The 24,176-nt window shown below is 44.6% G+C and overlaps 1 protein-coding gene across 2 annotated transcripts; it reads right to left on the bottom strand.

Annotated features, from left to right (window-relative positions):
* Nucleotides 1–730: 730 nt before the first annotated feature.
* nup155 (nucleoporin 155) lies at nucleotides 731–23,269 on the bottom strand. Of its 2 annotated transcripts, XM_046369817.1 has the most exons (34): nucleotides 23,116–23,269; nucleotides 22,393–22,550; nucleotides 22,057–22,194; nucleotides 21,714–21,810; nucleotides 21,535–21,605; nucleotides 17,645–17,737; nucleotides 11,890–12,153; nucleotides 11,719–11,792; nucleotides 10,615–10,706; nucleotides 10,388–10,485; nucleotides 10,109–10,276; nucleotides 9,925–10,025; nucleotides 9,551–9,721; nucleotides 9,314–9,424; nucleotides 9,043–9,223; nucleotides 8,815–8,880; nucleotides 8,538–8,682; nucleotides 8,299–8,365; nucleotides 8,101–8,216; nucleotides 7,847–7,953; nucleotides 7,551–7,684; nucleotides 5,911–6,102; nucleotides 5,571–5,709; nucleotides 5,329–5,464; nucleotides 5,048–5,201; nucleotides 4,763–4,867; nucleotides 4,466–4,620; nucleotides 4,178–4,307; nucleotides 3,951–4,064; nucleotides 3,714–3,834; nucleotides 2,976–3,086; nucleotides 2,575–2,711; nucleotides 2,249–2,355; nucleotides 731–2,055 (listed from the first exon to the last, which is right to left on the bottom strand). In XM_046369817.1, the coding sequence occupies exons 2-34, from the start codon at nucleotides 22,532–22,534 to the stop codon at nucleotides 1,917–1,919; spliced, it is 4,176 nt and encodes a 1,391-aa protein (XP_046225773.1). In that variant the 5' UTR covers nucleotides 22,535–22,550; nucleotides 23,116–23,269; the 3' UTR covers nucleotides 731–1,916. The 2 variants fall into 2 exon arrangements, with proteins under 2 accessions (XP_046225773.1, XP_046225774.1); XM_046369818.1 differs by lacking the exon at nucleotides 8,815–8,880.
* Between the last annotated feature and the right edge of the window lie 907 nt (nucleotides 23,270–24,176).

Below are 24,176 nucleotides of genomic sequence, written 5' to 3'. Positions count from 1 at the left end.
TTAGAATGGGCAAAACGAGTGACCCAATCAACTTTTAGAATGGTATGATTGGTGCCAGGCGCACTGGTCCAGTATTTCAGGAACGGCTGACCTCCTGGGCTTTTAACGCATGACAATGTCTAGTGTGTCCTGAGAATGGTGCCACAAACAAAAACACATCCAGTCAGCAGCAGTCCTGTGGGCGAAAACAGCTCGTTGATGAGAGAGGTCGAAGGAGAATGGCAAGAATCGTGCAATGCTAACAGGCAGGCCACAAACAGGCAAATAACAGCGCAGTACAAGTGGTGCGCAGAACGGACAACTCGTCGGTCCTTGTCACGCTATTGCAGCAGAAGACCACACCGGGTTCCAGTCCTATCAACTAAGAACAACAAGCGGCTCCATTGGGCACACGATCACTAACACTGGACAAAACATGACCTGGTTTGACAATTCCCGGTTCCTGTTGCATCATGCTAATGGCAGTCAGGATTTGGCGTAAGCAGCACCATTCCAAGGCCCCGTCTGGCCTGCTATCAACACTACAGGCTAGGGCCGGTATTGTAATGTTTCTGGCAGACGTTAGGTCCCTTGATACCAATTGAGCGAAATGTCCATGCCCTGAATAATTCAGGCTGTTGTGGAGGCGTCTCACCCAGTACTAGATGGATGAACTAGATACACTGTGGACAGTTTATATCACAACAGAACCCATACATGGATATCTGTGAACATTCACTTGTGCAAAGAGTTCAAATCAAAGTGTTTATTTTTTATATACTGAACAGGTTGCAAATTTTATTATAATTTTTTTTCCAATACAATCTTAAACAAAAAAACAATGACAAATTGAAATGATTCTATGCATGTAAAATTGTCTTATTTGATAAAATTGCTCACTGCAGGCCTGAGTTCTCAGAGTAAAACTGTTTGAACAGCGCCCTTATACAAGGCATGGATCGAGGATTTCAGACTCATCCCTGAAATCTCAGTTGAGTACAACACTCATACAGTCAAATAAATGCCATTTAACTAGTCAGCCAAAAGCAGACACACTGATTAAGGTGTTAAGTCATTCAGAAAAATAAGACATACTAACAAAACATGTAAAAGTAAGGTTAAGTTATTACAAACCTTTGGCAGAGAAGGCATTCTTAGCATAATGTAAGGAGTACCAATATTTTACTCTGTATTACGGAGAGGTTGAGTGGTACAGACAAAGCCAAATACTGTCATCTTAACAGTCTTCTTGACATCTAAACAGGGGGGGGGGGTTAATCTGGGTTTAAATGAGTGGAGTGATTAAGACAGCGTCCTCAGCTCGCATCAGAGAATAATGTCCATGGAACAAATACTTAGGCCTGAATCATGGCAGGCATGTAGAAGGAAAGACACGCATGAATGATATCAGCACGATATCCAGCCATCATGTAAGTGCATTTCTCCTCTACATACGTACATTCTATATATTTTACCCACATAAGTACAGTAACTCCATATGTAAATGACAATCCCATCCCTGTAAAGTATTGTCCCCTAATTATGTGTGTGACAACAGTTCATGTTTGCCTAACATTCATTTGTGAAACTAATGCAATTCCCTCAGACAGACACCAATAAGTTGTCTTCACTTCTAGGCTTATGTCACAAAACAAATGCATACTGTACTTATAAAATAAGTTAAAAATAGGATGTAAAAAGTCTGAAGACAGGGGTGTAGTGAGCTGGTCAATAAACCCTTCATGAGAAATGTGGGGGTGTAGTCCTTTGCGACGCAACTGCAGTCTGAGAGACCGAACTGTATTCTCAATATCACTCCACTATCAAAAACCAGCCAGAACAAGATATATACAGAAGAGTCATGTTATTCAGAACTGTAAACCAGTTTCATTCTGTCTCTTTACTTGCTGATCTTCCTGTGACCCCTGGGAACCTCCTCAGTGAACTTTCTCCAGCTTGGCCTGCAGGGCCTTGAAGTTGCCGATGGTGAGCCGCAGGGTTGAGTTAGGACTCAGGGACTGCAGCTCCACCAGGTAACCACAGATGTTATCCAGACACACATTAGTGAACCGCCGTCTGACAAGATGGGGGAGGAGGAATAGGAGTTAGACGGAGTGTATTAGATAAATTAGAGATACATTTTAAACATGTTTACAAACAATAATTGGCACGACTACGTACGTATACGGGTTGATATGTTTTCAAATGAGAAGCACGGGCTAATGAAGAGAGCAGCGACGGTTAGCACACGTGGTGATTGGTTAGTTACCGGTCATATGTTGGTACTCTGCTGGGGTCCTCTACGTATCCTGACAGCAGCACATGTATACACTCTACCAGGTGGAGAGGTTTCTTCAGACGCTGCCAACACGGATCCTGGGTGACACAGCCACAGTTCGAGACATTCAGTCTTTTAAGGTCGACAGAACCTTATTAATTAATCAAATAAGGCTCAAGTTGAACGGGTGCAAAATATGATTTTATAATAACCCTTTATTATGAAGAGTATCTTTATCTATTTGTATCCCAAAACTGCCAGCAATAATTGCCCCTCCGGGATGAATAATGGTCATTGAATTTAATTGAGAGACATACCCGTGTCTTGAAGAGTTGGTCGTAGACCTCCAGCAGACGGGGGAGCTGTACTCCTATCTCCTGCATGGTGAAGGTGACAAAGCCCACGTCCCAATTCAGATGACACACCTCCTGCTCCAAAAACTTCACCAGGAATTCTGGAGACAAGACAGTGGAAAAGTACTGTACATTAAACAGTTTGCCCATCTCTGTAGTTCAATGGTAGGAGACAACCTAGGACAGGTGTTGGTGGATAATGAAGCAATTACAGATGAAACGTCCAGACCCAATAGACATAACACCTTAGAGACATACATGTTGACATAATGAACTGCTAATGTAATTACACTCAGTATGGATGTCTTACATAGAGGACAATCAGAGAATTGGCTGAATAAATTAAAGTAGGCATGTGGTTTTACCTAGTGGAAAGTATCTGGGTGTTCCTGCGTAGATTTTCCCCAGAGACACCAGTTTGAGACTCAGAGCTCTCATCCTGTCAGCTGGACTCATGGCCACACTGTCACCCAGCTCTGGAATAAAGGACAAATAAACAATCTAAATCTTGAATTATGTTATCTACTTACCCAGAGACAGATGAACTCATGGATACCATTTGTATGTCCGAGTGCAGTTTGGAGATGATTGAAGCTAGCATATTGTTAGCGTGGCGCAATTCCGTGAAGTCTCCCGGTACAGTATCCAGCTCCTCTCAAAAGCAGGGGAATAGACCTAACTACTCCAAAACGGCGTGGTAGGCCATTTATAGTCTTACAAAGCTATACATCGTTATCAATATCTTACCAATATGTTCATCTCTCTGATAATCATAAAAACTAGATTCTATCCACTTCCTTTTGTCGCATAGAGATGTATGGAGATCTGTCCCATTATGGCCTCTTGAGCACACGGGCAGCACAATTGAGAGATCATTTGCAATCTCCATACATCTCTATGCGACAAAAGGGAAATAATAAGGAAGTGGATAGAATTAAGTTATGATTATCAGAGAAATTAACATTGGTAAAATATTGAGAACTATGTGTAGCTTTGTAAAACTACACGTATCCAACCACCCAGTTTCAGAGTAGTTAGGTCTATTCCTTAACTACTCAAGAGAAACACGTTGGATAGCGTCAGGAGCACTTGTCTGTACACACCTTTCTCCATGATCTCCTGCCACAGAGAGTGCACCAGGATGGGGTCAGAGTGACCAGCACAGTGGATGATTGCCAGTTTGCATTCAGATAACCGGAAGTGATCTGCAAACTCCCCATACAGCTAGACAGGAGGACAAAGGACAGGGGTATTAAAACATTTACTGTATGGGAGGAAAATGTATTACCAAACAAAACTATTGGAGTGAGGGGCAATGTTAGATATCCATGCACCGTTACCTTGGTGATGTCCATAAGCTCGGAATCCAGTTGTGACATGGCTCCCTGTACAGAGGGATGCTGGGAGTAACGTCTGCTCAGAGTCTCCTGGATCTGGACCTGAATACGCACCACCTGGGAGGCAGGACCAACAATATAAGCTTAAGTTGACAGAGCCCAAATCTAAACCTTATCAAAAAGGGGCCAAAACCTAAAAATTCAGCGGAGTTATTTCCCCTCCCCCGTACCTCCATCTTCTCCTCCAGCTCATGCAGGAACTCCCCTTCAGCTCCTTGAGCAGAGATGCAGGAGGAGCTCTTGGCTGACAGGATGGCCCTGGAGATGTACTCCAGCCTCTGCTTCAGGGAGATCTCAGTACTGCACACAGACAGACACACATATAACATGTTTGCACTCCTGTTTAACGTCGCTCAGAATCTACATGAATGAGGCCATTTTCATATGTCAGTGGTAGCGCCGGGCTCTATCACTGTGGAAATGGCCCATCAAGACTCGGGGGGGCTGTTAGATCGTACCTGTGCATGTCAGCGAGCCTGGCCAGGACGTGAGCTGCCTTGCCAAAGCTACGGCTCTTCTCATAGTACCGCCACAGCAGGTCCATGTTCCGCACCTTACTCTGGTCCTGCTTGATCATGTGCATCAGGTGTTCCTCCAGGTATGGAGAGTTCACCTGGATAGAGGACAGAGAGAGAGACATAGACAATAATAAACCACAATGAAAGATCAGTTTAATGCAATATACTCATCCACTATAAAGAACAGAGCCAGGCACCTCAGGCCGTGACTGTGGGACAATGCCAGAAGGTTCTTACCTCCAGAAGCTTGTCGGTGAGGTCAGCCTGTATCAGCCAGTTGTAGAGGGCTATGTGGAAGAGTTCATCCTGTGACCTCTGGGCCAGACCAATGACCTGCTCAAACTGCCGGGGAGAACGAGAAGATCACAAGACAGTTCATCCATAGCATGAATGAATTAAAGGCCAAATCTTTGGACCTAAACATTTCCAGCCTTATACTAAACAATAATGAAATTATTATTTTCGGAAACAAATTCCTATTATTGTTATTGGGGGTAACAGTCTCCTCCACGCAGCACTTACGTGGGCGGTGGCATCCTCATTACTCAGCATGTTGGGGTCAGAGGTCATAACAGGGGGTCCTGGCTGCTTAGGGACACTGGGAGACTGAGGAGCCGCTTTACTCTGGTTCACCAGCTCCTGCATGGTGTCTGTGATGCACTTATAACATGACAACCTACAGGAGGAGACGAGGGGGTGGTCAGTCTGTCAGCACAAGGGAGAAAATAAAAGGGCCAGGATGTCCCTTAGCAGATATCTATTACCACAGTCTCATGATCAACGTGTATAGGTGGTTAAGTTACCTCTCCTGGAAGGCCAGTGCTCCAGCCTGGTCCTCCTCTGGTTCTCCGTTCTTATAGAAGTGAGGTCCCAGCCTCTGAGGATCCTTCTTATCCGCTGCAGTCAGGCACAGCTCAAGCACCCCCTCATAAAAACGCACTGAGAGAGAGAAACACACTTAGCGTCCCATCCACACTAAGCATGAAGAGTCAAGGACATTTCAAATAGCATTAGTGTGATGGCCAAGGTGTGTGTGGAGCCTTACCCTGTCTGTACTGGGAGCAGACAAGTGGCAGGTCTGTGTGTTGGCTGATCAGCTGGTAGAGTTGTAGTGACTCTCTAAGTGTTCTCTCCTTATCGATCTTAGTCTGGATCTGTCTGGAGCCCTGCAGCAACTCATTAGCCTGGGAGGGACAGAGGGAGGGGGAGATGTAGTTCTGAGATACATTTGTAAAGGAAAAAAGAGGACCGAGGAGGCAACCGTGGATGCTATCAAACTTTGCCCAGGGACTGCAGATGGGAATTAACCTTGTAGTCAAAATCGGATGGGCATCTTCCCTGTCATATAGACAAATAAAAACACAGCGCGTGTGTTTGTAGACTACCTTTGAGCAGACGCTGTCGTCGCTGCTGTACAGCAAAGGACAGATGTCTCTAAGGTGGTTGCTGATGGCATCGACAGAGGCGGAGTCTTTGATGTAGACGTTGATGAGGGCTGTGATCAGAGCTCCGGTCAGCTCTCGACCCCGGATCACCACGTCCTTAAAACTCGCCCCCTTCATCTGGTCCTGGAACTCCTATTACAAGTCACACACGGGTTACAAACAGGTGACATCTTTACAAAAGACTTCAGAAATACACCTTCCTCCATATTGACTTGGACAGTGAAGATAAAATGTAGAAATTTGTCTCTATACTCCAGCATTTTGGATTTGAGATCAAATGTTTCATATGCTGTGAGGGAATGTTCATACATAGCAACAGCTCTGGTGAACATTCCAGCAGTCAGCATGCAAATTGCCTGCTCCTTCAAAACATCTGTGGCATTGTGTTGTGTGACAAAACTGTACATTTTAGTGGCCTTTTATTGTCCCCAGCACAAGGTGCACCTGTGTAATGATCATACGGTTTAATCGGCTTCTTGATATGCTACACCTGTCATGTGGATGGATTATCTTGGCAAAGGAGAAATGCTCACACTAACAGGGATGTAAACAAACATGTACACAACATTTGAGAGAAATAAGCTTTTTGTTCATATGGAACATTTCTGGGAACTTATATTTCAGCTCATGAAACATGTGATCAACACTTTGCATGTTGCATTTATATTCTTGTTCAGTATAGTTAAGTGTAGTATTTGGTCCCATATTCCCATCATTCCTTAACTGCATCAAGCTTGTGACTCCACAAACGTCTTGGATGCATTTGCAGTTCGTTTTGGTTGCATTAAGGGATTATGTTGTGCCCAATACAAATTAACGGTAAATAATGTATTGTCACATTTACATTTAAGTCATTTAGCAGACGCTCTTATCCAGAGCGACTTACAAATTGGTGCATTCACCTTATGATATCCAGTGGAACAGTCACTTTACAATAGTGCATCTAAATCTTAAAAGGGGGGGGGGGGGGGTGAGAGGGATTACTTATCCTATCCTAGGTATTCCTTAAAGAGGTGGGGTTGTCATTTTGGAGTCACTTTTATCGTAAATAATAATAGATGTTCCTGAACACGTCTACATTAAATGTGAATGCTGCCATGGTTACGGGTAATCATGACTAACCCCACCAAAACGCTAACCTCTCGCCATTACCAATAATAGGGGAGGTTACCAATTTTGGGGGGGAGACTAGATACCTAAAGTGCTTACATTTGTAAAAGGTTAAACAGATATCTATTAAAATACCCTCTAATGAACGGTGGTGACATGTACTGTCACCTCATTTGAAACATTTGATCTCAAGTCCAAAAATGCTGGAGTATAGAAACAAATTTACACATATTAGCTTCACTGTTCAAATAAATACGGAGGGGAGTGTGTGTTGATGATTAACCAATTAGATGAATTAGTCTGACTGACAGCACAATGTAATCCTGCACATCCTGAATATCCAGCGCTGGTTTCCCGGACAGATTAAGCCTAGTCCTGGATTAAAAATCTATCCCAACGGAGAATGGACTAGGCTTAATCTGTGTCCGGGAAACCAGTCCCCAGTGAGGTTATTGGTGCTGGAAGTTTACCATGGGTAGTTCAGAGATGATGAGGCTAAACTGGTGGTCACACAGCAGCTTCCACAGTGCCAGGGTCTGACAGGAGCGATGCACCAGCTGCTGGATACCCTGCAGGGACATCTTCTCATAGGCCTGAGCCTCGGCTGTGGACGGGGAAGAGAGAGAAACCGTAGTCACAAAGTACAGAGACCACAAAATATAACTATAGTGTTTTCTCATTGGTGTTAGGATTCTACTCCAACAATGTGGTCATTCTAGTTGCTCCTGGATTTGGAATGGCAGTTTAACATCCACACATTACTTACTGTGGTACTTCCTCTGGAGTTCCTGCTGGACCTGCTGAGAACTGGCTCCTCCATCAGGCCGCATGAAGCCCAACAGACGCTGCTGCAGATTGGCTGGAGAGCTGAAACTGCAGATGCGTGGAGTTCAACATGCAAATCAAATATTATTTATTTCACTAGATGACCATAGAAGTGTGGATATATAGTACCTCCCATAAAGCAGCCAGCCCAGGTCTTGGCCATGGGGAGAGGCAGGGTCCAAGGCTCTGTCTTACCTGGCTGCCCCCAGAGACGAGGGGCTGAACTGGGAGTTCTTATCCAGGAAGTCCTTCAGACCACGGAGCTCCAGAAGAACTGACTCCAGATCAGATGAGCTGGCTGTGCTCTCCAACTGGGGCAGAGAGAGAGTGATTGATCATCCTCAAATGAATTTGCAAAGGAGGACTATAATATGCTGTTAATGCAATACTCACAATACTGACAGCCTGATTTCCTTTACTGATGGTCTTCTCAACAGCAAGACTCCCATCCCAGATATTACTGTTAATCAATAACGTTCACAAGTTAGTGAAGCCACTTAAGTCATGCTATAAGTGAAACATGAGTAATGTCTCTCAGTCCAGTACAAAGTAAATTATTTTTTTTAAATGCATTTCCCCGAGAATGGAAGTGAGGCCTGAGTACAGTACGCTATCCAGGTGAAGGGACTGACCCCATTATGCGTGCGAAGTAGACACTGATGCCATTGTGTTTCCCTGAGAAGACCACCTCTGGCCCAGAAGACATGCCAGTGATGGGGGCGGAGGGCATGGGCGTGGCTGGTATATAGGGCGTAGACACACTCTGGGGCATCATACCTGAGAGATTGTTGTCAGGGCACACACACAAACATTAAACACTTGAATGTTGTTAATATTCAGTGGGTGAATGTGTTGAGTACTGTCGATGGGCAAGGCACTCTGCAAAAAAAAAGAAAAAGGGCCGTGTACCTGGAACAGGCGTTGCTAAGAAACTAGGGTTAGGCATTGGACTGCTACCAACCGGCATAGGGGACCCTAAAACAACAGGCAGGCAGGGAGTAAGACAAGTGATGAGCAGTCTAATTGCAATGCACTGTGTAAAACTTATACAGGGGATTTTGACTAGGGCATTATTGCCATGCTCCAAAGAATGGGAATTTGGCTTTAAGCAGAAATCCTGCATCAGATGCGCCTCACCTGGTACAGGAGAGCCGAACAGAGCGCCGACGTTGCTCGGAGCAGAATGAGCTGAGGGGAACCTCATCTGAGCCTCTCCTCCATACCTAAAGAAGGCTCTGGTGGCCCACTGAGACACCTCTCTGTCACAGGCAGCACTGGAACAGGCTACTATCAGAGCAGTGGCACACGCCTGCTCCTCCTGAGGTGAAGAGGGTTAGATCAACACAGAAATAAAGAGTGTGTGTAGCAGTGCTTGCAGTAACAAGACAATGAGTAATGAGATTCATACCCTGTGTAGTTTGAAGAAGCGTTCGACTTCTTCACTCTCTCCACCAGTACCGCTCACCAGTAGGTGGCGCAGCTGGTCCACCGGCCGCAACTTGTGGAAGATGTGACTTCCCTGGAAAACCATGAATAACAACCCGTGTATAGACATTTGTTCACAAAATGACAGACAGGACTGCACAGGTTTCATTGACCGTGTGAAGTTACAGTGCCATACTAAGCCGTAAAATCTTGACCGTACCTTGGCAGAGAGAAGGACAAATTTCTGTGGAGGGACATTGTGTTGCTGCACCACGACAGGAGAGTCAGTGAGGGGAACCTGATCCTTATTCAGGGGGGTAGAGATTTTAGGTGCCTTCTCCTCCTTGATGGCACAAAGCGCCCAGGAGTGGCCATCTACATTGGACATCATCTGCAATGATATACGCAGACAATAGAACTATAATGCTCTGAAGCCAAACAAATACTACATTTAAAAGGAAACTAAATCATAGCATATGCATTGCAAAGTAAGCCGGGGTTTTGACTACACATAGTAGTGTCTAATTTCAACTCCAAAGCAGATGGGTTTTTACATCTCTAATTAACTATGACCCTCACTCCCTCAGCTCCCACCTGAGCCTCCATCAGGGGTTTCTTAAAGGGGAAGGAGTCGTGGTTGATGCACCACAGGATGTCACTGTCCTCAGTCTCAGACGCTGCCATCAGGAGAACTCCTGTAGGGATTAACACCAGAGACACATGAGTAAACCTTTAGGTTTATTACAGGATAGCGTATAGACTGCAGAGTGGGATTTACCTTTGCTGTGCAGAGCCTTGTGGACCTTGGCAGGCTTCTGCAGGGTGGAGGACGCAGAGAAGCCTGGAGGCAGGCGGACATGGACCAGAGCAAGCAGGCAAGGGCGTATCCCTGGCTGCTTGGCATGTGGTGGGGCAAAGGGAGCGGTGCTGAAGTAGAGACGCACTCCTACAAGCAGAGATAGAGACCTACATAAGGTCTTTGTAGATACTTATTCCGCAATGAAAATAATGTCAGTACGGCCTCTATTTCCTCTCCCATGTCAGTTCGTCTCCTTACCTGCATGAGTGACAGCCAGCAGGTGGCAGTCGGACGACTCCGATCTGTCCATCACAGAGATCTGAATGATGGGTTTAAACACAGAGCGATCTATGGTCCTATAGGGAGCGATGTAAAAGAACAAAGAGATTCATTTTGATTTGTTTTTAAGCAGTGATGAGCGTTGACCATCTGAACCATTCACTAGCACTCTGGATTTAACCAGAGGTGAGGAGTAGCTGACAAACCTGGCAACGTTTCCTGCTGCAGCCACGATGGAACTCTGTGACATGGCCGCCACACGGCTCATACCCTGCCCATCTACACCCAAATCATACACCTGGAACAGACATCATCAGCTTTTAACTCAAGGTCCCAATTCAGCATTTCCCAAACTAGGTCGCAACCCCACGTGGAGTCGACTGATATGAAAATGGGGTTGTGGGAGAATTTCCAAAATTCTGATTTTTTTTTGCGCATTCAAATGACCTATCGTCATTGTATCTCAAAATCACTGTAACGTGGTTAAACTTAAAAATCTAAATGAAAACTATGAAAATCTTAAACTCAACCAGAGTACGCTTAGATCGTGGGGAAATGCACTTGAATCGGAATTATTCAGGTACAACAGTCAAGTAAGTCGCTCTGGATAAGAGCGTCTGCTAAATGACTTAAATGTAAATGTTAAATGTAAAGTGCGGCCTTTCGAGCGGTCATGTGGACATATGCTGCAGACAAAGCATTGATGGGTCCATCACGGAGGAGTTTTGGTTCCTGACTCAGAAGGGAATAGCCTGCAGTCTCTCTCAGAGCGTTAAAACTCATGGTACCCTTTGCCAGCTCATATCTGTGTGAAGCTGGATTAATTGCTCTCGTCTGCATTAAAATCAAATATTGATCCAGGTTGGATGTGACAGCAGAGATGAGGTGTGCACTGTTGACCACGCCCCCTGACTTTCAGCAGCTCCAATGCGACATGAATCAAGCACACCGATCTCATCAGTGGTGATGATAGGATACATTATGTCAGTTCAATTGGCTGTTATAGGCCCAAATTAAAAGTATGTGTTCGTGAGTTGACAAGACAATCAGAAATACTGTTACAATGTTTTGCAATTGACTGCAATAGTCCCAAATAAAAAAAGTAAACACTGGCTGTTAAACACATCATTTTGAGAATTTTCAGATATCAAAACGGGGTCGTAGATTAAATAAATTTGGGAACCCCTGTTCTAAATAGTACAACCTTTTGAAATGTCTGACAAAGTTCTACCCAAAACATCATCATATTCAACAAATAAACATATTGATATTTACTACAGTGCTACCATTCAAATAGTTGGGTTGTGTACCTGTAGAACCCCCTTCTCTGAGCGGGTGAAGAGTGTGTTACGGGAGTTGTCAATGGCAATCTGCACTACCGGGTCTGTGGGGCACCAAGATAGAAAAATAGTCAAATTCAATTCAAGAACTAGAGCAAAAGAAAGTTCCAATTCCACAAGGAGCCTCTGAACTATCCTTACCGTCCTCAGAGAAGGAGAACTGGAGCAGAGAGGGGACTAGGAAGGACAGGCTGCTTTTGGAGTGGTTAATCTTCTTACAGCGTTGGCTGAACCAGCCTGCCTCGGCCTGGTAGGCTACCTCATACAGGCAGCCATCTTTCCCTGCCAGGAAGATGCGGCCCAGGTCGGTGGAGGTGATGGCCAGGAGGTAGGTGTTGTCTGTGGGGATGGAGTACAGCGGGTCTGGTAGTAACTGCATCCCTCCAGACATGCTGTCATTCAACCCTGATAAAGAGAGGGAGAGGGAAAGAGAAGTTGAGAGAGTAAATCAATTTCTGAAGTAGTCCATTATGGGTTAAAGACGTTCCAGTGATTTTTATACTTTTCCTGTTGAAAAGCGATATCCCAGGTATAAATACAGTAAACACACAGACACTAAAGGGCAGTGGTGGAAAAAGTACCCAATTGTCATACTTGAATACAAGTAAAAGATAACTTTATAGAAAATTACTCAAGTAAAAGTCATCCAGTAAAATACTACTTGAGTAAAAGTATTTGGTTTTAAAGTACAAATAATTTCAAATTCCTTATATTAAGAAAACCAGACGGCACCATTTTCTTTTTTCATTTAACCAATAGCCAGTGGCACACTCCAACACAATTTACACACGAAGCATGTGTGTTTAGTGAGTCCACCAGATCAGAGGCAGTAGGGTAGGGCTGGGCGATATGGCCAAAATATATCATGGTATTTTTCACATTTTTGACGGTATGACGGAATTTTATGTTTTTGATTAATAAAAGTTGGCTTTATGAGTAGAGCGTGACAACACATTCTAAATGATTTCAATGGGCCTTTCTCCATTAGGATTGTTTTATTCTGTTCAATTCAACTTCAACCTAAAATGATTTCCTGCATTTCCTGCACTCATTTGAGATCATTTCCACACTGCCACTATATGGGCAAAAATACTAGGCTTTATTTAACCAAATGTCGCAATTGCGATTTAGATCAAAACCCTTGGGTGAACTTTTGGAATCATGGAAATATATTTTTTATTATAATTCTATAGTTAGAATATAAATAATGGTGGGCACTTTGAATAGTGTTATTTGACATAACGAATGAAAATGCAATGGACGAGTTATTGTGACATAGGTAGGAACCAAAGTGGTGTTCAGTGTTTCCTAGGGGACCCTATAATCTTTGGCTACATTAAATCTTTATTCATATAGCCAACATATTCATGCTTCACCTATTCCTTTTTGATTTAGAAGATACTATTGGACAAACATGCTGATTTAAGCCTCCACCAGTACTGGTATCAGGCTGTATTAGCTAGCTACGTTTGCTCTGACTCAGTACTTTTGTCAGCTAGTTAGCTAGCCAGCTAATACGATTTAGCTTAACTTGGTAAGGAAATACTAGCTGTTTGCAGATGTAAGAAACACAAACACGGCGTATTACATTTAAGAAACCAAACATTAAAATACCCGTTATAGAAGGTAAAGTAAAAACATTTACATTTACATTTAAGTCATTTAGCAGACGCTCTTATCCAGAGCGACTTACAAATTGGTGCATTCACCTTATGACATCCAGTGGGACAGTCACTTAACAATAGTGCATCTAAAACTTAGGGGGGGTGGGGTGAGAGGGATTACTTAACCTATCCTAGGTATTCCTTAAAGAGGTGGGGTTTCAGGTGTCTCCGGAAGGTGGTGATTGACTCCGCTGTCCTGGCGTCGTGAGGGAGTTTGTTCCACCATTGGGGGGCCAGGGCAGCGAACAGTTTTGACTGGGCTGAGCGGGAGCTGTACTTCCTCAGTGGTAGGGAGGCGAGCAGGCCAGAGGTGGATGAACGCAGTGCCCTTGTTTGGGTGTAGGGCCTGATCAGAGCCTGGAGGTACTGAGGTGCCGTTCCCCTCACAGCTCCGTAGGCAAGCACCATGGTCTTGTAGCGGATGCGAGCTTCAACTGGAAGCCAGTGGAGAGAACGGAGGAGCGGGGTGACGTGAGAGAACTTGGGAAGGTTGAACACCAGACGGGCTGCGGCGTTCTGGATGAGTTGAAGGGGTTTAATGGCACAGGCAGGGAGCCCAGCCAACAGCGAGTTGCAGTAATCCAGACGGGAGATGACAAGTGCCTGGATTAGGACCTGCGCCGCTTCCTGTGTGAGGCAGGGTCGTACTCTGAGGATGTTGTAGAGCATGAACCTACAGGAACGGGCCACCGCCTTGATGTTAGTAGAGAACGACAGGGTGTTGTCCAGGATCACGCCAAGGTTCTTGGCGCTCTGGGAGGAGGACACAATGGAGTTGTCGACCGTGATGGCGAGATCATGGAACGGGCAGTCCTTCCCCGGGAGGAAGAGCAGCTCCGTCTTGCCGAGGTTCAGCTTGAGGTGGTGATCCGTCATCCACACTGATATGTCTGCCAGACATGCAGAGATGCGATTCGCCACCTGGTCATCAGAAGGGGGAAAGGAGAAGATTAATTGTGTGTCGTCTGCATAGCAATGATAAGAGAGACCATGTGAGGTTATGACAGAGCCAAGTGACTTGGTGTATAGCGAGAATAGGAGAGGGCCAAGAACAGAGCCCTGGGGGACACCAGTGGTGAGAGCGCGTGGTGAGGAGACAGATTCTCGCCACGCCACCTGGTAGGAGCGACCTGTCAGGTAGGACGCAATCCAAGCGTGGGCCGCGCCGGAGATGCCCAACTCGGAGAGGGTGGAGAGGAGGATCTGATGGTTCACAGTATCGAAGGCAGCCGATAGATCTAGAAGGATGAGAGCAGAGGAGAGAGAGTTAGCTTTAGCAGTGCGGAGCGCCTCCGTGATACAGAGGAGAGCAGTCTCAGTTGAATGACTAGTCTTGAAACCTGACTGATTTGGATCAAGGAGGTCATTCTGAGAGAGATAGCGGGAGAGCTGGCCAAGGACGGCACGTTCAAGAGTTTTGGAGAGAAAAGAAAGAAGGGATACTGGTCTGTAATTGTTGACATCGGAGGGATCGAGTGTAGGTTTTTTCAGAAGGGGTGCAACTCTCGCTCTCTTGAAGACGGAAGGGACGTAGCCAACGGTCAGGGATGAGTTGATGAGCGAGGTGAGGTAAGGGAGAAGGTCTCCGGAAATGGTCTGGAGAAGAGAGGAGGGGATAGGGTCAAGCGGGCAGGTTGTTGGGCGGCCGGCCGTCACAAGACGCGAGATTTCATCTGGAGAGAGAGGGGAGAAAGAGGTCAGAGCACAGGGTAGGGCAGTGTGAGCAGAACCAGCGGTGTCGTTTGACTTAGCAAACGAGGATCGGATGTCGTCGACCTTCTTTTCAAAATGGTTGACGAAGTCATCTGCAGAGAGGGAGGAGGGGGGAGGGGGCGGAGGATTCAGGAGGGAGGAGAAGGTGGCAAAGAGCTTCCTAGGGTTAGAGGCAGATGCTTGGAATTTAGCGTGGTAGAAAGTGGCTTTAGCAGCAGAGACAGAGGAGGAAAATGTAGAGAGGAGGGAGTGAAAGGATGCCAGGTCCGCAGGGAGGCGAGTTTTCCTCCATTTCCGCTCGGCTGCCCGGAGCCCTGTTCTGTGAGCTCGCAATGAGTCATCGAGCCACGGAGCGGGAGGGGAGGACCGAGCCGGCCTGGAGGATAGGGGACATAGAGAGTCAAGGGATGCAGAGAGGGAGGAGAGGAGGGTTGAGGAGGCAGAATCAGGAGATAGGTGGGAGAAGGTTTGAGCGGAGGGAAGAGATGATAGGATGGAAGAGGAGAGAGTAGCGGGGAGAGAGAGCGAAGGTTGGGACGGCGCGATACCATCCGAGTAGGGGCAGTGTGGGAGGTGTTGGATGAGAGCGAGAGGGAAAAGGATACAAGGCAGTGGTCGGAGACTTGGAGGGGAGTTGCAGTGAGGTTAGTGGAAGAACAGCATCTAGTAAAGATGAGGTCGAGCGTATTGCCTGCCTTGTGAGTAGGGGGAAGGTGAGAGGGTGAGGTCAAAAGAGGAGAGGAGTGGAAAGAAGGAGGCAGAGAGGAAAGAGTCAAAGGTAGACGTGGGGAGGTTAAAGTCGCCCAGAACTGTGAGAGGTGAGCCGTCCTCAGGAAAGGAGCTTATCAAGGCATCAAGCTCATTGATGAACTCTCCGAGGGAACCTGGAGGGCGATAAATGATAAGGATGTTAAGCTTGAAAGGGCTAGTAACTGTGACAGCATGGAATTCAAAGGAGGCGATAGACAGATGGGTAAGGGGAGAAAGAGAGAATGACCACTTGGGAGAGATGAGGATCCCGGTGCCACCACCCCGCTGACCAGACGCTCTCGGGGTGTGCGAGAACACGTGGGCGGACGAAGAGAGAGCAGTAGGAGTAGCAGTGTTGTCTGTGGTGATCCATGTTTCCGTCAGTGCCAAGAAGTCGAGGGACTGGAGGGAGGCATAGGCTGAGATGAACTCTGCCTTGTTGACCGCAGATTGGCAGTTCCAGAGGCTACCGGAGACCTGGAACTCCACGTGGGTTGTGCGCGCTGGGACCACCAGAGTAGGGTGGCCGCGGCCACGCGGTGTGGAGCGTTTGTATGGTCTGTGCAGAGAGGAGAGAACAGAAAAAAAAAAAAACCAAACTGGTCCGTGCATAAATACCGGTATATAGTAAAATACAGTGTACCGCCCAGCCCTACAGTAGGGATGACCAGGATGTTACATTTACATTACATTTAAGTCATTTAGCAGACGCTCTTATCCAGAGCGACTTACAAATTGGTGCATTCACCTTATGACATGTTCTCTTGTCAAGTGTGTGAATTGGATCATTTTCCTGTACTGCTAAGCATTCCAAATGTATTGAGTGCTTTTAGGTGTCAGAGAAAATGTATTGGGTAAAAAGTACATTATTTTCTTTCAGAATGTAGTAAAAGTAGTTGTCAAAAATATAAATAGTAAAGTAAAGATAACTACAATAGTAAAACATACTTTAAATTACTGCTTAAGTACTTTACACCACTGCTAAAGGGTAAAAATATATGTTTTAATAGTGTTCAGGCAACTGCAAAATTCAAGGAGTAGGGCATTCAAGCATTTGGACTGATGGTGACTTGTGATGTCATCAGCCTCCCCTCTTGCTTGAGGAACAATAGAGAACAAAAAAGGAAAGGAGCACCCCCCACTTGTGCCATGTCATGAGGATACACGGAAGACCTATTGAGATGTGCCATTTGTTAAAGGGATACTTTGGGATTTTGGCAATGAGGCCCCTTTATCTACTTCCCCACAGTCAGATGAACACCTGGATACCATTTTTGTCTCTGTCAAATATGAATTAAGTTAGAGGTAGTTTTGGGGGCCAATGCTATCTAGCATTAGCACAATGATTGGAAGTCTATGGGTATTCGCTAGCATGATTAGTTAGCAATTCCACAAGAGCTAGTTAGCAACGACACTAAAACTGCACACAGAGACAACGATGGTGTCCAGGGGTTAATCTGACTTTGGGGGAAGTAGATAAAGGTCTCATTGGCAAAATCCTGAAGTATCCTGTTAAGTAAATCAGGTGTTAAATGAGGTGAAATGGAGACTGGAATAGGACTTTAATACTAATACTAATACCAACAACACAAGTTGCTGTTAAGTAAATCAGGTGTTAAATGAGGTGAAATTGAGACTGGAGTAGGACTTTAATACTAATACCAACAACACAAAGATAAATCTAAACCAAATCAACCAATTTCAAAACTATGTCGAATTGATGACACCGGGTTGTGTGCTTCAGGTCTAGGAGGATCATCATTACTCACCTGCCTGAGCTTTAGGGAAGCTGAGCCCCAGGATCACTACATCCACAGGAGTGGCTAGGACCAACAGGAAGTGGATGTGTGGCTGGAAAATCCCTGTGGAAAGAATTAAGTAATTTTTTCTCTCCCAATGCAGCCATTTAAAAAAAAAATCTCAATATCAAATGATATTTGGGTAACAATTAAGTACCATACTCTTAGATTTTTTACCATTTTAAATTGAAAACAAGACACAAAAATAGCTTCTTAGCAAAGAGGAATTTATCAAGCAAGAATTTTTCTAGGACTGTCTGGGAGTGGTCTGAGTGGGGAGGGGAAACGTAGCTGTTATTGGCAGAGAGGTTTGGAACACTTTCTTATTGGTCTATTACCTAAATGTACAGCCTGGTGATGTCACCAGGCAGGCAAAAACTCTATTCCTTCAAAACAGGCTGAAATATCAGGCTTCCCCACCCCCCCATACAGGTCTTACACTAAATAGGCATTATCCTTCTCACAATATTATTCCAGCTTCAGTGTGGGAATAAGTTTATTAGGTACCCAACCCTGTTCACAAAAAAGGCTCGCTCCTACAGAGTCCATGAACCCATCTTGCCTGCTGTCATTGGTACATGCTGGTGGCGGTGGTGTAAGGATTGTTTTCCTGGCACACGTTCGGTTTCTTGATACCAATTGGGCAACAAACACATTGTAGAATCCATGCCCCAGAGAATTCAGACTATTCTGGAGGCAAGGGGGGGGGGGGGGGGGGTCTGACCCTGTACTAGATAGGCGCACCTAATATCTATGCACAGTACAAATCAAAGGTTTGGAAACCTACTCATTTCAGGGTTTTCCTGTATTTTTCACTATTTTCAACAGTAGTAGAATAGTAGTGAATAGATCAAAATGATTAAATAACACATATGGAATCATGTAGTAACCAAAACAAAGTGTTAAATAAAAAAATATGAGATTCTTCAAAGAAAGTCCCTTTATCTTGATGACAGCTTTGCACACTCTTAGCATTATCTCAATCAGCTCTCTGGTTACAGCCTCATTCTAAAATTGAATAAATTGTTTTACCCCCCCATAATGACAAAGCAAAATTAGGTTTAGAAAACGTTGCACATTTATTACAAATTTAAAAAGGGTCAATATCAAATTTACATACGTATTCAGACCCTTTACTCAGTACTTTGTTGAAGAACCTTTGGCAGTGATTACAGCATTGAGTCTTCTTGGGTATGATGCTACAAGCTTGGCAAACCTGCATTTATTTGGAGAGTTTCTCCCATTCTTCTCTGCAGATCCTCTCAAAGCTCTGTCAGGTTGGATGGGGAGTGCTGCTGCACAGCCATTTTCAGGTCTCTCCAGAGATGTTCGATCTGGTTCAAGTCCGGGCTCTGGCTGGGCCACTCAAGGACATGCAGCGACTTGTCCCGAAGCCACTCCTGCGTTGTCTTGCCTGTGTGCTGATGGTCCTTGTCCTTTGTCACAGTCTGAGGTCCTGAGCGCTCTGGAGTGGGTTTTCATCAAGGATCTCTTTTTACTTTGCTCCGTTCATCTTTGCCTTGATCCTGACTAGTCTCAAAGTCTCTGCCACTGAAAAACATCCCCACAGCATGATACTGCCACCACCATGTTTCACTGTAGGGGTGGTGCCAGGTTACCTCCAAACATGACACTTGGCATTCAGGCCAAATAGTTTAATCTTGGTTTCATCAGACCAGAGAATCTTGTTTCTCATGGTCTGAGTCTTTAGGTGTCTTTTGGCAAACTCCAAACAGGTTTTCATGTGCCTTTTACTGAGGAGTGGCTTCCGTCTGGCCACTCTACCATAAAGGCCTGATTGGTGGGGTGCTGCAGAGATGGTTGTCTTTCTGGAAGTTTCTCTATCTCCTCAGAGGAAATTTAGACCTCTGTCCGAGTGACATCGGGTTCTTGGTCACCTACTTGACCAAGGCCCTTCTCCCCCGATTGCTCAGTTCGGCCGGGCGGCCAGCTCTAGGAAGGGTCTTGTAGTTCCAAACTTCTTCCATTTAAGAATGATGGAGGCCACTGTGTTCTTGGGGACCCTTCAATGCTGCAGAAATGTCTTGGTACCCTTCCCCAGATCTGTACCTCGACACAGTCCTGTCTTGGATCTTCCAGACAATTCCATCGACCTCATGGCTTGGTTTTTGCTCTGACATGCACTGTCAACTGTGGGACCTTATATAGACAGGTGTGCCTTTCCAAATCATGCCCAATCAAAATAATTTACCACAGGTGGACTCCAATCAAGTTGTAGAAACATCTCAAGGATGGTCAATGGAAACAGAATGTACCTGAGCTCAATTTGAGTCTCATTGCGAAAGGTCTGAATGCTTAAGGTATTTCTGTTTATTATTTTTAATACATTTGCTAAATTAAAAAAAAAAAAAAAAACTGTTTTCGCTTTGTCATTATGGGATATTGTGTGTAGATTGCAGAGGATGTTTTGTTATTTAATCCATTTTAGAATACGGCTGTAAGGTAACAAAATATGAAAAAAGTAATGTGGTCTGAATACTTTCCGCAGGCACTGTATACTAGAGGTCGACCGATTAATCGGAATGGCTGATTTCAAGTTTTCATAACAATCGGAAATCTGTATTTTTGGGTGCCGATTTTATTTTTACACCTTTGTTTAATCTTTATTTAACTAGGCAAGTCAGTTAAGAACACATTCTTATTTTCAATGACGGCCTAGAAAGTGGGTTAACTGCCTGTTCAGGGGCAGAATGACAGATTTTCACCTCGTCTGCTCGGGTGATCCAATCTTGCAACCTTACAGTTAACTAGTCTAACGCAATAACGACCTGCCTCTCTCTCGTTGCACTCCACAAGGAGACTGCCTGTTACGCGAATGCAGTAAGCCAAGGTAAGTTGCTAGCTAGCATTAAACTTATCTTATAAAAAAAACAATCATAATCACTAGTTAACTACAAATGGTTAATGATATTACTAGATATTATCTAGAGTGTCCTGCGTTGCATATAATCTGACTGAGTATACAAGTATCTGACTGAGCGGTGGTAGGCAGAAGCAGGCGCGTAAACATTTATTCAAACAGCACTTTCATGCGTTTTGAAGGCAGCTCTTCGTTGTGCGTCAAGCATTGCGCTGTTTTTGACTTCAAGCCTATCAACTCCCGAGATGAGGCTCGTGTAACCGAAGTGAAATGGCTAGCTAGTTAGCACGCGCTAATTGTCGTTGTGTTGCTGGTTCGAGTCCAGGGAGGAGCGAGGAGAGGGACGGAAGCTATACTGTTACACTCGCAATACTAAAGTGCCTATAAGACCATCCAATAGTCAAAGTTTAATGAAATACAAATGGTATAGAGTGAAATAGTCCTATAATTCCTATAATAGCTGCAACCTAAAACTTCTTACCTGGGAATATTGAAGACTCATGTTAAAAGGAACCACCAGCTTTCATATGTTCTTATGTTCTGAGCAAGGAACTGAAACGTTAGCTTTCTTACATGGCACATATTTTACATGGAACATAATGCACTTTTACTTTCTTGCCCAACACTGTTTTTGCATTATTTCAACCAAATTGAACATGTTTTATTATTTACTTGAGGTTAAATTGATTTTATTGATGTATTATATTAAGTTAAAATAAGTGTTCATTCAGTTGTTGTAATTGTCATTATTACAAATAAATACATTTTTAAAAATGGGCGATTAATCGGTATCGGCTTTTATGGTCCTCCAATAATCGGTATCAGCGTTGAAAAATCATAAATCGGTCGACCTCTACTGTATTAACATACAAAAATCACATTTTTGACTGCACTGGGCCTTGAATCCAAACACCTACAGAGCTGTTGTAATTTTAAATATAGGAAACACAGCTCAGGTGAACGTGTGTTGCCATTTTACCTGCTTTAGGTTTGACCAGCCCCACGGACAGGATGGTTTCACTGAGTCCGTCAAAATATGCAACGTCCCCCCTGTGGAACAAAGTGATGACAGTGTCCAATGAAAATGGGTCCATGTTTACTGCTCCTGCAATGTTTTTTTGAACAAAATAACTTAATTTATGAGTGCTTGGTACTCACCCATCCTCATAATTCCACATGAAGATATCGTTGTCAATGGTGAGCCATGCTCGACAGATTTCAGGGAAAACTCCCATCATACAATTGCACTGCATATCTGTTAGGGGAAGGTTAAGGACTAGGCAGCTTTTCTGAAATGGTGGTTAGTTTTACACAATTCACATAATCCTGCACAGACATTTCAGTTATATGGTTGAGACCTGGACAGTTGGACACAGCTCCCTCTGTGTATTCTGATTCAGAGGAGTTGGGTTCAATGCGGAAGACAATTCAGTTGAAGGCATTCAGTTGTACAACTGACTAGGTATCCCCCTTTCCTTTCCCTAGTCTCTGAAAAGGATACGGCTGAATTGCTCCACCAGCTCAGGGGGTAGGGGAACCCTTCGGACTGCACTGAGCTCAGGAAGGTTTGGCACGCTGATCAGCCCAGGTCCCTGAAGAGGGTAGTCCATGTCTGACCCCCCAGACAAAGATGGCATGTCTGCAACACAGAGTGGGGAGTGAACTAACGTCTGCTAAATGGCATATATTATTATTATTATTATTATGTGGCTGTAGCCTCCCTACGCACAGTAAGCTGGCTACAGCCAAAATATCAGGGCTAAAGTGTCTTGTGAGATTAATTGATATGACAAACTTGAACAACATATAACCTTGCACCGCCAATTACTTGACTTACTGTGTGAGGGGACATTAAGAAGCTCTGAGAGGTCAGGGAAGCAGCGGTCATCCTGGAGGTGTCTGTCTATGAGCCGGCCAGAGCTCTCCAGCGCTTCCGCAAGGGCAGCAGCAGGACTGCTGGGTCCCAAGGTGGACGGCATGTTTGACACTGTGGGACTGATGAGATTCGCATGAGAAATTGAACATATTTCAGCCCCACTGTGACGTCAGCCGTGGTCAAAATCCAACCACAAACAAACCAGACTGTCACCGCAGGTGCAACTTTACGGACAGACATGTCCCCTAACTTGCAAACTATACGACATATGAAAGGCAGTACGGACATAGACGGTTGATTATATGGCAAACACAGAGAGTAGCCAACTAGCAAGCTCTATTTAGCCTGTCCAACCCCGTCACCACGTTCTGCAATGACTCTGTAGGTAGTTAAAGTTGGCGAGCTAACGTTAGCTAGCCAATTAAGTTAACACTTTTGTTTATCAAAATAAGGCTGGTGGAAGTTATAAAAGTACGTGTGAAACTAACTTGTGAAACTGGATGAGTTAGCTATATAAACTAGTTATATAGTAGGTTAATAGCACATAATAGCACACCTTGCTAACACTAAAATAGCTAAAAACGCGGGCTAAACCCTGTTTATTCTAAGCTGCGAGCTAACGTTAGCTAGCTAACGTTAAGTTAGATTTGTTGAATAACGTTCGCTACTTTTCTTACAGCTTACCGTACAGAAAGCAGTCCGGACGTAATTAATTGTTAACACAATGTGTGATAAGCAAAATATTCTAGTCTTCGGTGTAAACAAGTGTAGCAGCTAGCCCGCCAGCCTCATGACACTTTTGAACAGGGTGAAAGGTTATAGGATGTACTTCCTGTGTAATTTCAAATACGCTTTAGAAGTGAATTTCTACATGCTCTCTACACTAATGGCATTTTCAAAGGTGTTGAACTTTTCATAATATTTCGTTGCTCAGACTAAAACGACTGGCCTTTTCACTTTTTTTTCAGCCGATAGTATCTGTTCTTGCAGCACAACGGACACTGTAATTACAATTTCTGTCCACTAAGAAGCGCCAGCGTATTAACTAACTATAGGTTTGGACATGGTACACACATACCAGTTGAAGTGCTGAACGCATGTGCGAAATATCCAAATCCTCTCCTTTCGGGCAGAAACAGAGCGCTCTGATTTTGGGCGGCAGATAGCAAGGAGCGTTGGGCCAGTAACCGAAAGATTGCCAGATCGAATCCCCAAGCTGACCATGTTAAAAGCTGTACTTCTACCCCTGAACAAGGCCGTTAATCCACTGTTCCACGGACGTGGATGTCGATTACTGCAGCACTTCTCTGATTCAGAGGGGTTAGGTTAAATGTGGAAGATACATTTCAAATCATTCAGTTGTACAACTAACTAGGTATCCCCCTTTCACTAATGAGCTACTCCCATTACTTTTTTTAGCCTGAAACAACAACAAAAAAACAGCCTGGCATTCAGCACTTGACAGATTTGTTGGGACAGGCAACAAACTGTTTCTTTACGACACAAAACCATATTTATATTTTTCTGAATATTAATTTTCTTATGCGGATCGTCCATCACGTTCATAGAGTACATGGTTATACTAAATCCAGTTCATTACAAAAACTGTCAGTGGCATACAGAAACAAGATAACAGATGGATTCACCACTGCTTTTTGCAAGGCCCTATCTGAAACTGAGTTGATGAGCGATGGATTTGAGTTCTCGGAGTTGCAAACACCTAGGTAATCAAACACCGTGGACTA

This window comes from Oncorhynchus gorbuscha, linkage group LG11 (assembly GCF_021184085.1).
Source record: "Oncorhynchus gorbuscha isolate QuinsamMale2020 ecotype Even-year linkage group LG11, OgorEven_v1.0, whole genome shotgun sequence".
Classification (NCBI taxonomy): domain Eukaryota; kingdom Metazoa; phylum Chordata; class Actinopteri; order Salmoniformes; family Salmonidae; genus Oncorhynchus; species Oncorhynchus gorbuscha.
This window is presented reverse-complemented; position numbering and strand designations above follow the sequence as displayed.